Here is a 14,781-nt window from a genome sequence, read left to right on the forward strand (position 1 = left end):
GCCCAGGACACAATTTCTCTGTGTGTCTGAAAATTAAATAGAGGCAGGTGAGGATCTGTTGGAATAGTACAGGTGAGTTTATTATTTTTAACACACACACACATGCATAGATCATACACATATAAATGTATATATGTTGCAGGCACTATTCTAAACAGTTTGCAAATATAAACTCATTGAATTTTTATCACAACTTTATGAAGTAGGTTCTATTCGTAATGATAAGTAACCAGGGGCGCAGAGAGAGGTGAGGTATCTTGTGCAAGGTAATAAGCCACAAACTTAGTATGCAAACCTAGGCAGTTTTTAACCCCGATGCTTGAAAATGGAAAGACCATACAAAGAGTTGCAAAGGTGGTGCTTTCCACATAGCCCTTTATAGTTTTTATATTTGCATTTTCAGAACTGTTTACGTTCGCCAGATATCCTCAGAAAAATTCAAACCTAGGAAAGCGCTTTTCTTGGGTCAGAACTTCTTTAGCTGAAGAACTCTTCTTCCCCTTTCATGAGATATGATATGCCTTTGAAATTCTAGGTGATGAAGTTTTAATAATTCAAGATAAATTGGAAGCCATTAAAGCGAGGTACCAAGACATCACTAAACTGAGCACGGATGTTGCCAAGACCCTGGATCAGGCACTGCAGCTCGCAAGGCGACTGCACTCCACGCACGAGGGGCTGTGCACCTGGCTGGACAAGGTGGAGGTCGAGTTGCTTTCATACGAAACGCAGGTTCTGAAGGGAGAAGCCTCCAGCCAAGCACATGCGAGGCAAAAAGTACGCTCAGATTTATACACTCTTTGGATCCGCTTGTTGTCTCTCAGGGAGCCTTATTCACACAGGGGCGAAGTGATATTTATCACGTGTCATTACTAATATATTTAAGGATGCCTTGGTGGGCGTAGACCCAACAGAAATTGGGAGCAGATCAGCTATTTAAACTTTTAGGAGCCCAGACATGAAAACAGCATATTGTCATTTGTTTCTCGAATCTTATAGAAACAGAATGATGAAAACAGAAAAGAAAAGGAAAATGATCACTGTTTCAGAGATATGCATAATTTGGTTCGAATAATGATATGTTTATAAGATAGATGCCAAGCATGAGGTGGCTTTTCTAATTATATTGCAAGAGTGGTATTCTCTCATGCTGATTATCCTTAGAGTTGTATGCCTCGGTTTTTATCATCCCTGAAGTATGATCACACATGGGTGAAGGCAGTCCGGGAGGTCAGGTCCACTGAGCCTATAATGATTCAACTGGGGTGATTTAAAGCCAGTGTGTCCTCGTTTCGAGGGTCACTTGATTCTGGTTTGGACTTTCCTCTTTAGTTTTCTGGTACCTGATTACTTCGAGGTTACCAGCAAGCTGGATTAACTTGCTGGGTTAACTTGCCGGGTTCAGGTTCCCAATTTTTAAACGTTTATATTACATTTCAAAGCTAAAGTCTTGCCATGTGGACAAAGGAAGTGTTCTTTGGAACTTCTCAGGGAACACTTTCCTTTCTGCAAAATAGCTTTAAGTAACTACGGGGTATAGAACTGGGGTAACTGGCGCTAAGGGGATCCGTGCATCACGTTGGCCTGTGAAGCGCTTTGACCCCAAGGACAGTTAGAGGAGAAGCCCATTCAGACTTGGCGTTTCCCACAGGTTTGTGTTTTCTTCCTTCTGTTTTCAGGAGCTAAAGAAGGAAGCTAAGAGCAGCAAAGCCCTGCTGGACTCGCTTAACGAAGTGAGCTCTGCTCTCCTGGAGCTGGTGCCCTGGAGGGCGAGGGAAGGGCTGGAAAAAATGGTGGCCGAGGACAACGACCGCTACCGCTTGGTGAGCGACACCATCACACAGAAGGTGGAGGAGATTGACGCGGCCATCCTGAGGTCCCAGCAGGTAGGCGAACACCTGGGCATCTGGGCAGTTCGTTTCCTCCACTTGCACCCAGGGCCTCCACCTGATCAGAGATGACTGTGAGTAGTGTTTCCATTCATTGGTTATGCTTCCACAACAGAAGGGGTTTCAAAAGCATTTAGCTGGGGTACTTGGACATCTGAGTGCCGGGCAAGGCTCACCTCTACATTGTTGGCAGCCATCTACCTCCCGGTCTCCCAGCCTCAGCAAGTCAGCCACCGTCAGGACTAGCGCCATTCTCTTGCTGTCCAGACAAAATGCCTTTTGTGTACATGTGTGCATGCTGCTCATGTTAATTTTATGCCCTGGCTGCGTCTAATCTGTGTGTGAGTAAATATTTTGAGTTATCGCGTAAGTCACTATTAACTGTTCCTTGATGTGCATGGCAAAGAAAGGCTGAATTCTTTCTAAAAAGGAAACAGTTGTGTTGGTGATGTAGTTTTTTTTTCTGAAGATGACTGAAAGGGGAAAAAATGATCATTGCTGACCTGTCTGCAACTCGTACGTTTTCTGGTTCCAGAGAGTTTTATAGGCCCCACCCCTTAGCCACAGCTCTCTCAGAAGACTGTGGGCAACAAGGGGGGGTCCTGGATCTAGAAGCTTGTAATACATGTTTTGATTAACTTTTATGGAAATCTCTGAATATTTATATTAAGTCATCAGCCTCTTGTTGCAGACTTGCTCTGACAGAGTTAGTAGGGTTTTGCTGTGTACTGTGGAGCAGGGCTTGGGAAGGTGGATGACTCAGCCTTTGCACATCCAAGCCAAAAGCAAGAAACACAAATCAAGCAGGTCGTGTGGAGCATCCAAAATTCATTCTCTAAGGTTGCCGTAAAAGTGTAATTTATCTAGTTCTAAAACATGGCGCCTCACTCCCCATTTCAGTGCTGTGCCCTGGAATCACAAAAGCCGATGGAATACAACGATAGCAAAAGGCCTGCCTCAGACATTTTTGTGAGGGAGGCCTTCATGCCTGAGGAATGCATTTGCACGGCTCTGTTTTCAAAGTTTGGAGGAATTTGTATGCCTCATTATCATAGGATAATAAGCGTGTTTATTTGTGAAGTTTATTCAACTATTTGAAAAGAGTTGGATTGTTTTTCACCAGAATTTCTTTCGACCTTTCATAGTTGGCACTGGAGACTTCTCTAAATAGCGCAACAAATATTCTGTCCTCTTGGGAGTAGAATTTTCTTGAGACGCTGACTGTGGTTGGCTAGTTCAGGGAAGGAAGACAGTAATAAGGGTGTAACCAAACCGAGGTTCGGCTGCTTGCTGCTCATAAGCCAATAACTCGAGAGGCAAGTGTCAGTAGAAAGGAAAGTGCTTTAATCAGAAAAGCCAGCAATCTGGAGAGAAGGTGGACTTGTGTCCAGAGACCAATTCTGAAGATTCTGCTCAGCCACGACAGTTTTTAAAGGGAAAAGAATCTCAGTGAATCATCGAGGCAGGAGGTTGGGTTCTGCATCCTTGTCCATTGAGTGCAGACTGGCTGACTCTCTCTTCACATGTTATCTTGCCCCCGTGATCTCCTGCAGGATTGCTAAGGGGCTGTTGGGGGTAGAGAGCTAGTCATTTTTAACTGCTTAATTCTTCATTCTTACTTCCTAAAATCTAGGAAAAGAATCCACAGGTTCGACAAGGCATGGTACGCATTCAGGAGAACATAAGTCAGGAGTTAGTTTCAATTGCTTAGTGATCTCATTCCTATAATTAGGTTCTTTCTTCTAAGGTTAGAGGGGAACAGAAGTGGGCAAACAGGAAAGGGGCAAAGGAGCTGCTTTCAAGGGCAGGTGACAGACTGAGCGCCTACTGGATTGTAAGCTCTGCCAAGTGCCAAGGTCATTAACTGTAGCCCAGTTCTATTCAGTTATGCAAATATTTTCCACAGGTTGGTCTGTGTTTTCTCGAATTTAAAACATATACCCTGTAGGAAAATAACAATTATTGGGGGTTTTTTTTCTGGAAAAAATCATTCCTTACTGAAAGTTTCAAGACTTTGTGAAGAAATACAGAAAAACTCGTGGAAGCAAGATCGTGCAAACACTGTGGTCTGTATCCTTCAAGGCTTCCTTGTGTGAGAGAGGAAGATTGTTTAGTAAAAGTATCTCACTACTAGTAGGTCATAACTAATATTAGTGCTATTGATATATTAATATCTTCTGGTTGTTTATATGTATTTATTGTGTACTTGTATGTGCACTCCTTTGAAAATGCCTGCAAGTCTGCCCAATGGAATACCTCCAGTAATAAAACCAATAAAATTCACTTAAGCCAATTTAAAAAAAAAGGAAAGAAGAGAATACCTTTCCAGTAAGGCTGAGATGTACCCTTTAGAGCTGGGAGGAACATATGCAGTGTGTGGGGAGGTGACCTGCCTGGGGTCCCATAGCTAGTGTGTGGTGGAGTTGTAACCGGGACTTAATCCAGATCTCATTCTACCTCCCTAAAGGGCCTCTTTATAAATCAGGTAGAGAGGAAAAGTCCTAAGGCAGGAGGTGATCCATTTTTTTTCTAACCTCCTTCAGTAATCCGAAGGAAGGCGCCATTATTGCAGCAAAATAGAAGTATGAGGATATTTCCAACCGTAAGGCCTGTGAGACTTGGGCAAGTAAACTGAAAGGATCAGGAAATCTCTCTCTCCCTCTCTCTCTCTCTGTCTCTCTTTCTCTCTGTCTCTCTCGGCAAATTTAAGAACACATTGGTACCTGTCTTTCTAGTTTGGCAGAGATTTAGTTTTGCACTCGAAAGAATAGTTTCTAAACTCATAATTAACAAGTTTAGAAAGGACCTAATATATCACTGAAATTGTTTTATAACCTTGCCCACTTATAGATGTTTGGAATTAGGACCAGAGTACAGTTTGATACTAGAATACTTGTTTTCTCTTTATCCAGTGAAAATGCATCCATGAAATACAAAAGGAATGGTGCAAAAAAAAATCTTTAGACTTGGATGTGAACCACATATTTTGTATGATTTGTTTTACTTTGTATAAACAAATCATCTACCATTCTGTTTCTTCTCCACCTGAACCATGGACATGATCTGACAGCAGTCCATCTTTTTCTGCATACCTTAGGCACATACATCTTGTTTTATTAAGAGCTACTCCTTCCAGATCCCTCCCCCGACATACCCAACCACAAGTGATGGAGTGAGGATATGGGCCTTGCAAATGACTTGGTAGTTTTTAAATTGATAGATTTGATGCTTTGTCCCCGAATAACCAGACTAAATTCAACTAGATTGAAAATAACTGAATGTCCTGTTTTCCAAGCAGCTTTCTCTTAAGATGCTTCCATCTTTTGACATTAAGATTGTTTATGTACAGGTCTGCGTCCTTTATACTGGTATAACCTGCATTTTGGAATTCAGCAGCCGTGTAGGGACATTGTGAACAGTCAGGCCACCATCACAGAGGGTGTTGATTGACATGGAAGATGTCAGGCAAACGTGGAAAAGGGCTGAGGTCTGAAGAGAGGAGGGAAGGGGGCGTCCACATACCTTCTCGTTAGCGTGTGCTTCATATCTGTCCGGTATACATTTAGTTTTCAAAAAACTTCTGATGTGACGTGGTTAGATTTTTCATGTTAATTCTGTATCACATAGCAGTTTTGAAAAGATGTGTCATTGAATTTTGAGATCATAGGGCCAAGAGCCTTATGTAAAGTAGAGTGATGTTTATTATTATTTTGGAGATAATGGAACAGCCTCAATTATTGGCAGATGCCTGACGACGGTGTACGTTCATTGTGACCAGTTAATAAGCTCCTGAGTCTGACTCTGCAGATTTGCAGGCATCAATATTCTGAAGAGGATTATTTTTTTTAATTGGGCCCATTCGTAAGTTTTAAGAAAAATCTGAGTGGAATAGGCAGCTTAGTAAATAGTGATTGTGAGCTTTAGAAAAAAGCAAAACAGCTGCCTCCTTCTCACAATGCCTGCCATTATCTGAGTTAGAAACTGTGGGTATTTTTGCATGTTAAACCTACACAAAGTAACCTATCTTTGCTGCTTTCTTTCTCTAATTGCACACTGAACCAAATGACCCATGTGGAATTGGGGAAAGGAGCTTTTGCTTGAAAGAGGTACAGACTTACAGCCTGAATTCAGATCACTGTGATTGTTTAAACCCCAGAGCATTTTGTTGTCCTTTGCCTCCTAGAAATGTGCAATTATCAGAAGGTGCTAAAGTGTGTATTTCACTGGATCTGGGCATCCCAGGCACTCTCTGGCAGTTCTAATTGCCTGGCTTATTTTATTGGGCCTTCAAAACCCCCGAATATAAAGGCACATGGGTGCAATTAAACTAAACAGTTCATTGGGTCATTAGGGATCAGCCTGGGAGAAAAATAACACCTATTAATTTCTTTTAAACAACTAGAAGGAAACCTCCTCCACGGAAGTGAGATTTGTTTACGGTGGGAAAATATGGGCTGGGTTATGAATAATGTGAAGAAAAATGGAAGGAAATACTAGTCAAAAGAAAGCAAGCGCTAAGACCCTCGCCAGGGGAGGGGAGTAAGAGGATGTCCTGGACGTTAAAGTTTGCTTATCACTCTGTCTTTCTTAAACCTCTGCTCCCATGCAAGGGAAACTTTCTAGATAAGTACAAAAGCAGTTTGTCAGACATGGGAGAAACATTTAAATAGTAAGTGAAAACCCACCACTTATTGACTGTTGTGGTATTTGAGCCGATATTAGTGAAATCCCATGAATATTTTGAGTGACTGAGCCCAAATTGTGTACAAGCACGAGGGATGTAACAGGGCAACCGCAAGTGTAGGCTCTGGGGTCAGACCACCGTGGTTTGAATCTCAGACCCGACATTTACAAGCTGGGTAACCTCTGGTGAGTCAGTTAACCTCTCTCTGCCTTGGCTTCCTCAGCTGTAAATGGGATTAGTGGTAATACCCACATTATCTCCTTTTATCCTGACAGCAACTGTATATTCTTGCATGTTCAAGCACTTAGAACAGTGTGTTCAGTAGAATGTTGGCAGTTACTATTTTACAGAGTGTTTTTCAGGAATATTTAGAGATAAGCCAATTAAAATGTTTTTCACCAACTTGTAGGAAGTTTCTGAAATACTAGTTCAACTATACTAGGAATTACAGTAGCTGGGGTTGATGGTTGGACTCCAGGGATGATGTGTATTAGAATATTTCCCAGAATGCAGTTAAGGATGCTAACACTCTCTACAATTCATTGGAAGTCATTTTTTTGCTACTTGTATGAGTAATAAGCAAATTTATTAAAATTTGTATAGGGAGCTTGCTGTCCACGTTACTCACACATGAAATAAGCCATTTCATGGTCTGTTAGAAATACGTTAAGTGGTTGTTTGAAAGAGTCACAGACCTAAATAAAAACGCCGTGCTTGACTGTAAATTGCTTCATGTAGACCCTGGGACTACTCCTTTCATTGTTGGACATTAAATATTTTCTAATTTAATAAAAAAAAAACCTTTCAAAGGACAGAGGGAAATTTCTGCTTGAAGTCTTGTTTTCTTTTAGCAGAGCAAATATTTGCCTTGGTTCAAGAAACAGTGTTTGAGTTTCAGCTTTGTCTTACTTGGATGGTGTCATCATACTGGTTTTCATTGGATGCTTTTTTTTTTCTTCCAGAAAGGGAGACTTATTATTAAACTAATATTAACACCAGCAATCTGCCTTTCTTTATGAGGACTGTCATATAAATCCAAAAAATAGCCTGAACACAAACAAGAGGGGTGGGGGCATCACTTTATTTTTTTCAGGGACCAGTAGAAGAAACAAAATTCCTGTTAAATATTATTCTTGACATCTTGCAGCATTTGCACTCTGGTAGAAAGGGCTGGACTATTTTTTCTCAGTTTTGTGCTGAGTGCATCACATAGTAGAGCTTTACCCTGGAGTTCCACCATGTGCGGCTTGAAAGCGAATGATCAGACTCTTCCACTTGTTTGTTGTGACAATTTCTTTTTCCACATCTGAAGCTGCTGAATCAGTTGATGAAATTTTTTTCTTTTTCACATCGATCAGCAATTGCTAATGAGTAGTTCCATTTGAAACTAAGTCATGTAACGATTATTTAACCAGATGAAGATAGAATTTTTCAAATGGCTTATCAAGATTCCTTCTGGAGTCCACATTGTTCTGACTTGTCCCCGTAGCAGCAAAAGTAATGAATTAGTGGGCAGAATATTTATTAACACTGCTACAGGCAAATCACGAGGCGGCTTCAGAAAACAATGCATGCTGTTATGGGAAACATAGGAAAGAGAAAGACTTCTGATTGAATATATAAATGTGTGAAGTCATTTTAGAAGTACTGCCCTTATGGGGGAGCTTGCCCACACTGAAGGCTAAAGGTCTGCATTTCTGTCTGCAACTTTGCATTCTGTCTGCAACATTTCTGGAGCAACTTTGCCTGTCAGCGATCCTCTCAGATGTGTGACACTTGGAGGAGGACCCATGGGATATGTGTCCAGTCCTCACACATGACAGTGTGACGGCTGCCCTGACACCAGAGGAGTCTCAGAGCAGCCTGACTTTGCACGATTTTTGGTTAGATGTTGGTTTATATTCAGATTTTGTTCAGTAGCACTTCTAGAGATTAAGTAAAGGGCTGTTATACCGTATCTTCCTTTTCATATCTTTATGCCATTGGTTTTTAAAGGTAAATGTAAAAGTATTATTTTAACCCCTGTTATACTTCTGCTTTGGCCCATATTTAGATGATTATCTAAATTTTTTTCTATCTAAACTTGTTGACGAAAAGAACTTGACCTGCAGATAGCTTTAGTATTCATTTACTCATTCATTACTTAGTAAAGGTGAAAGCAAGTATGTTCATGACAGGTAGAAAAAAAATGTAAACAAATAATAATTCAGTAATATTAAGAATTTTTCACTTATATAATTGGTAATTTTTTACCTGTGAGATTGAAACCATCACAATGACTTAATCAGTGCTGTCTTTTGTGCCAGGCTGCACTGGCAGGTTATGCCCTTATAATTAAGAAAAGTTCACTGATAAGCTTGACAAAGATTATTAAAGAGTAAATTATATACCCCATTTTGATGAGGGGATAGCCAAACTCTGCTCGTGGGAATATGAATCAGTACATCCAGGGCAACTTGGTAGCATAGATCTAAAAGAGAAAGATGAGAGGTTACCCACGCAGAGTTTTTTTTTTTTTTTTTCAATTAACTTGTTTTAAGATAACTGTAGATTCACATGCAGTTGTAAAACAGAATGCAGAGGTCCCGTTGTACCATTCACCCAGTTTCCCCAGTGGTAGCATCTTGCAAAATTATGGTACAACGTCATGAGCAGGGAATTGACACAGCTGCCGTCAAGACAGGGAACATTTCGGTCACAGGGACCCCTCATGCTGCCCTTTTATAGCCACACCCGTCCCCGCCCACCTCTGCCTCTTCCTCAACTCCTGGCCACAAATCTGGTCTCCATTTCTCTAACTTTATTATTTCAAGAATGTTTGAGTACTTTCCAGCCACAGCCACTTTTTCCTCTCCTTCTGGGACTCTGTGACTTGAATTTTCTTTTATTATAGTTCCTCAGGCCCTGGGTTCTGTTCATTTTTTTCAGTCTATTTTCTATTATGCAGGCTGGGTGATTTCTGTGATTCTGTTTTGTGCTTCACTTATTCTTTCCTCTGTCCTCTTTCTTGGTCTCATCCACTGAGCTTTTATTTCAGTTATTACATTTTTAAGTTCTAAAAATTTCCATTTGGTTCTTCTCCGTATATTCTGTGTCTTTGCTGAGACTTGCTATTTTGTTGCTGAGGCCTTCTAATTTTTCCCTCATTTCCACTGCGTTTGAAATTGCTCATGGAACATTTTTATCATGGCTGCTTTAAAATCTGCCAGATAATTCTCACATCATCTTCTAGGTATTAGCCTCTGCTGATAATCCTCTTTAATTCGGTTTGAGTTCTTCTGGGTTCTCGGTGTTGTGTGTCTTGGGTCTTCATTAAGCCTTCTGTTTTAGCTGGCTTTCCTGACACCGCTCTGGCAGAGGCAGCAGGGATGCTGCCAGGTGGAGGGAGATCCCAGGTCCCCCAGGCAGCCTCGTGGGACACCTAAGGGCGGGGGTGGGGCGCCGCTCATTGCTGGGTGGGAGTGGGAGTTCCAGCTCCCTGACACCATGGTGAAAATCCTGACTGTCCATAGGCTTTCCCCGATGCCACCCTGAGGAGAGGGGGAGGTCCAGGCTCCCCATGTGGTCTCCACTGACCCGGGAGCAGGGGTCTGTGGTCGCCCATGGGAATGAAAGTTCCAGCTCCCGACTTCGCTGACATCTGCCTGGCAGGGGTGTGGGGCCCAGGCTCAGGAGGGTGGAAATCTGGGCTCCCCATTTAGCCTTGCTTGGCAGCAGTGTGGGGAGGCCAAGGCTTTTTTCTGTGGTGTTTGGTTGGAGTAGAATGGTTATTGTCTATAAGTTTTCTGTCTTGCAAGGCTGCCCCTTTCCTGCTCCTTTGACCGGAAACAGGTTTTCCTGGGGCTTTTTCTGCACCTCTGGGTTCTCCTGGGTGGCAGTTTTTACAGCATCCAGTCCAGGGTATGGGAAGCCAAAGAAAATCCAGGGAACTCACCCCCGTGCTTCTCCTTGGGTCCAAGACTCATAGCAGCTCTGCTTTCTTCTCTCTCCTCCCAGAGACTCCTTGTATGCGTTGTGTATAATGCCCAGGGCTCTGAGATGTACTTGTGAGATAGGGTAAAAGTAGGTCTACCCTATCCTCCTGTGAGTCTGCGGAGTGTTGCCTAGTGTCTTAAAAGTATGAACTGTTTTCCAGTTTAGTTCCTTACTTACACCCTTGTCTCCCCTCCCTTAGTTATCCCCTGACCCCAATCTGGATTTCCAGGTGCTCTTGAAACATTAGAGGTTCTGGCAGTACTGGACTTGAAAATCACAACGTCCATCCCCCTTCACTTTTCCCACTAAGGCTTTGTTAGTTACCATGTATGGTTGGTGCTGTGGTGTCACTTGCCCTCTGTACTCATTTATGGTAACTGGAAGGCATGGGGTTTATCTGATGGCAAGGTATTGAAAATGTTCATGCTCTTTGACTTAGAAGTCAACGTCTAGGAATCTACCCTAAGGAACTAATCAGAGATGCCAACAAAGATTTATATACAAGGATATTCGTTACAGGCTTGTTTATATAATAGTGAAAAAATGCAGAGAACCTAAGTGACAATATCCAGGTATGCTAGAATACAGTGATGGTATTTTAAAAACCACATTTATATGACATGGGAAATGTTCACGATAAATGAAAAAGCAGGATATGAAACTGTTTATATAGTATTATCCCAGAGCTTTCTAAGTCTCAACTTCTGGAAGAAAATTCACTAAAATACCAATGGTATTAACTCCAGCTTTTAATTGTCTTCTGTATATTTTTCCATACTTCACAAATTTCTACCATGAATTATTGTTATGCTCAAGAAAAGAAAATTTCTTGAAACATTTAAAAATGCTCTTGAAAATGTTTTCTGCTGTTATTAAATGAGATGTAAAAGAATGATACATGAGACATTTGGGGGTATACTCTGCATACATAGAAAGGTATTTTCCATATACACACAGAGTAAATAAATCGGAATATGTCATTCTTTTTGCTAGGGATTTTGTACTTTATAACAGCATGCTACCTGCATATCATATTAACGTGATAAAGTGAAGGATGAAGTGATTTAAAGATGGTGTCCAGCGACTGACTTTTATAGTTTTTCAATTTGTATAGTATTTTTTTTCCTGATCTCTTTCCATGTCAGAAAGATGCAGAGTTCCTCATTTTCTTCAGTTATTGCAGTACAGAATCATGAGCACACTATGATTTTTTTTGTTAATTAATTTTTATTGGAGTATAGTTGCTTTATGATGCTACGTTAGCTTCTACTGCACAGCAAAATGAATCAGCCATACATATACATATATCCCCTCCCTTTTGGATTTCCCTCCCATTTAGGACACCACAGTGCATTAAGTAGAGTTCCGTGTGCTGCACAATTTGTATAGTATTGCTAAAGAGAAAATCCTTACCACCACCAGAGAGAAGGCAGCAGTGTTAGCTGTCCTCACATCATTAATGCCGTGTTATGGATCCAGCACGTTTTAAGAGGTTGTGTTTACTTTCTTTATAACATCAGTCACTATCATGGATTATTTCAGGTTGCCGTGAAGAGTCAAGCTCACATTTTCCATTTGTGTGATAAGGATATTTGAAAGAAATGTAGATAGGTATTTCTCTGGCACCAGTTACAGGAACTTGCTGACCTGATTATTTATCTTTTGTTTAGTTTGACCAAGCGGCTGATGCAGAGTTAGCTTGGATTAGTGAAACAGACAAAAAATTGACGTCTCTGGGTGACATCAGGCTTGAGCAAGACCAGACCTCCGCTCAGCTGCAGGTTCAAAAGGTGAAGACACACATTTCCAGTTGCATCTACATGGTTTGTCAGTGTGCTCCAAGGAAATGCACTTGCATGATTGAATGTAACTTGGTCATTTTAACTGCTTTGCCTAATTGTTTTTGTTTTAGTCATACACTCTTAAAAAAAAAAAATCTTTGTTTTGGTAAATACAGACATTCACCATGGAGATTTTGCGACACAAGGATATTATTGATGAGCTTGTTAAATCTGGACATAAAATCATGAGCACATGCAGTGAAGAGGAAAAGCAGCCGATGAAGGTATGATCTCGTCCACGTGACTGATGTGAGACTTGTGAGCAAACAGCATGTGTGGGGCTTTCACTCTGAGAAAATCGCTTTTCCTTTATCCACAGCTGCTGTTTAAACAGCTAAATCATTAGTTTCAAATAAGGCATTTTTCAAGCTTATAGAATAAGAGTGAAAGAAATACTCCTTTAGGGAATCACCCTGGGGATAATCTTTTTTAATAGACCGAAAAGATGTTAAGGTTTGAGTCCTTGAGTAGCTGGGATACATTAAGCATCCAATTAATGTTCTCTGTATTATCACTGTTATTATCAGTATAAATTGTTATTCTGTATGTCAACTGTTGTTTATAGGCTTCAGGAACATTGGGGCTGCTGGAGCTGAAACAAAACTCAAAATATGTGGTTCTCTCTAACTGAAATTCATTCTGTATAAAGTTACAGTAATCTGTATAGGAAAAAAAGGAGCGGAATCATTAAGGAAGTATTCAGTTTATGTAGTTTTAACGATCCTTTACATTGATGGAAAACCAGCCATAAATAAAAATGTTTAGTTCAATTCATATTCAGACATCTGAGAAGCCTAAAGAAATTAATGTATATTAATGCTTCTGGTGGGAAAATATCCCATGGGAAAAACAATATATACAAATGTATATGCGTAAGATCACATTTAAAAGATGGTGCATTGTTTTTAAGGTATACCATAGGCAAATAATAGAATGTGCACTGTATATTTATACTTAATCTTTTATTTAAATACCCTACAGTGGCACTTCACTTGTTTATAATTTAATCTTTCCTTTATTATTTTTGTGAAGATTCTGGTGTGGAAAATACAGATGATCATGAGAGAATTTTTGTGTTATTCCGTGGTTTATTGGATTACTGTTGTGCTTTATCTTTCGCTTTTGGATTATGAAGTGAATTTGTACCATAATCAAGATCTCTGTGACCACCCCATAAAATCAGTGGATAGCATAATGTTCTATTTTGCTTCTCATCTATTTAATTAATTTTGCTGACCAGCAGTTCCTCTTAGAATTTCATTTGTGAAACAGAGTCCTTATGTTTTAACAGAAAGTAATGTCAGTGTTGCCAGGCTCATGCCAGACCTTTCTCTCACCTAGAAGAATGGCTGGAGAATTTTGCTTATTATGTTTGGAGAGCTCAGTGTCTTAGTCATAAAAACTTGAGGCTTTTTATTTCTTTTTTTTGTGTGGTTTTGTCACCTAATTTTTTTTTTTTGAGACGTTCTCCATGTCATCAAATCCCCTGATTTTTGACAACTGCATAGAAATCCACTGCAGGAATATATCATCCTTTATCAGCCTGATCTCCAGTTGTACTTTCAAGACATTTTTTACATTTTTGCTGTTTTCTACATGTGTATATGAAATTTTTTTTATTGTAGTACGAACACACCATTAGCATACAATGGAACATTATTCAGCCTTGAAAAGGAGGAACTTCCTTATGCAACAACATGGGAGGACCTTTCTTTAATTTAAAATGAACTTTTATACATAGAAGCAATTAAAATTTAACTAGTCTCTGTTGATTTATTCATTTACCATTCATTGTTGAGTGCTTACTCTGCACTAAGTATATTGTGCTGGACAAGCATTCTGGAGTATATATACGTGTTCCTTCGCCTGCCTGCCCGGTTAAACACATTTTATCATCTGATTTTCTAGAAAAAACTGGACAAGGTATTGAAGAACTATGATGCCATCTGCCAGATAAACTCAGAGAGGTATCTGCAGTTAGAACGGGCACAGTCCCTGGTTAACCAGTTCTGGGAAACATACGAAGAACTTTGGCCGTGGCTGACAGACGTACAGAGGATCATCACTCAGCTTCCTGCCCCTGCCCTGGAGTACGAAACCCTGAGGCAACAGCAGGAAGAACATCGTGTAAGCTTGGTGCCAGAGAGAGTGCTGGAGACCCCATGGAAAGAGAATCACGATTTTTAGGGTGTTTCTAATGCAGACACCCTCTGTGATGAGGAACTTTTAGCGTTCTGGTCTGCACAGTTTGCTTACCTCCGAGTTGCTGCCCTGTTGTCCAGTTTTGCAGTGGGATGATTCACGTGGGCAGGCACACTGTGTATGTCATCATGATGTCACAGCTTTTACCCAGTAGTATGCAGTGTAAACTGAGTACAGAAACAAAATCCTT

General features: G+C 40.6%; 1 protein-coding gene across 39 annotated transcripts in view; it reads left to right on the forward strand.

Annotated features, from left to right (window-relative positions):
• Positions 1–14,781, forward strand: part of DST (dystonin) — a 503,614-nt gene that overhangs the window by 431,173 nt on the left and 57,660 nt on the right. For all 39 annotated transcript variants that reach the window (XM_059077098.2, XM_067005926.1, XM_067005928.1 and 36 more), the window contains 5 exons: positions 536–777; positions 1,680–1,886; positions 12,219–12,338; positions 12,506–12,613; positions 14,298–14,516. In XM_059077098.2, the coding sequence (XP_058933081.1) occupies positions 536–777; positions 1,680–1,886; positions 12,219–12,338; positions 12,506–12,613; positions 14,298–14,516 (896 nt within the window). The remainder of the gene's footprint in view (positions 1–535; positions 778–1,679; positions 1,887–12,218; positions 12,339–12,505; positions 12,614–14,297; positions 14,517–14,781) is intronic.

The sequence above is a fragment of the Kogia breviceps genome, chromosome 10 (genome assembly GCF_026419965.1).
Source record: "Kogia breviceps isolate mKogBre1 chromosome 10, mKogBre1 haplotype 1, whole genome shotgun sequence".
Classification (NCBI taxonomy): Eukaryota; Metazoa; Chordata; class Mammalia; order Artiodactyla; family Physeteridae; genus Kogia; species Kogia breviceps.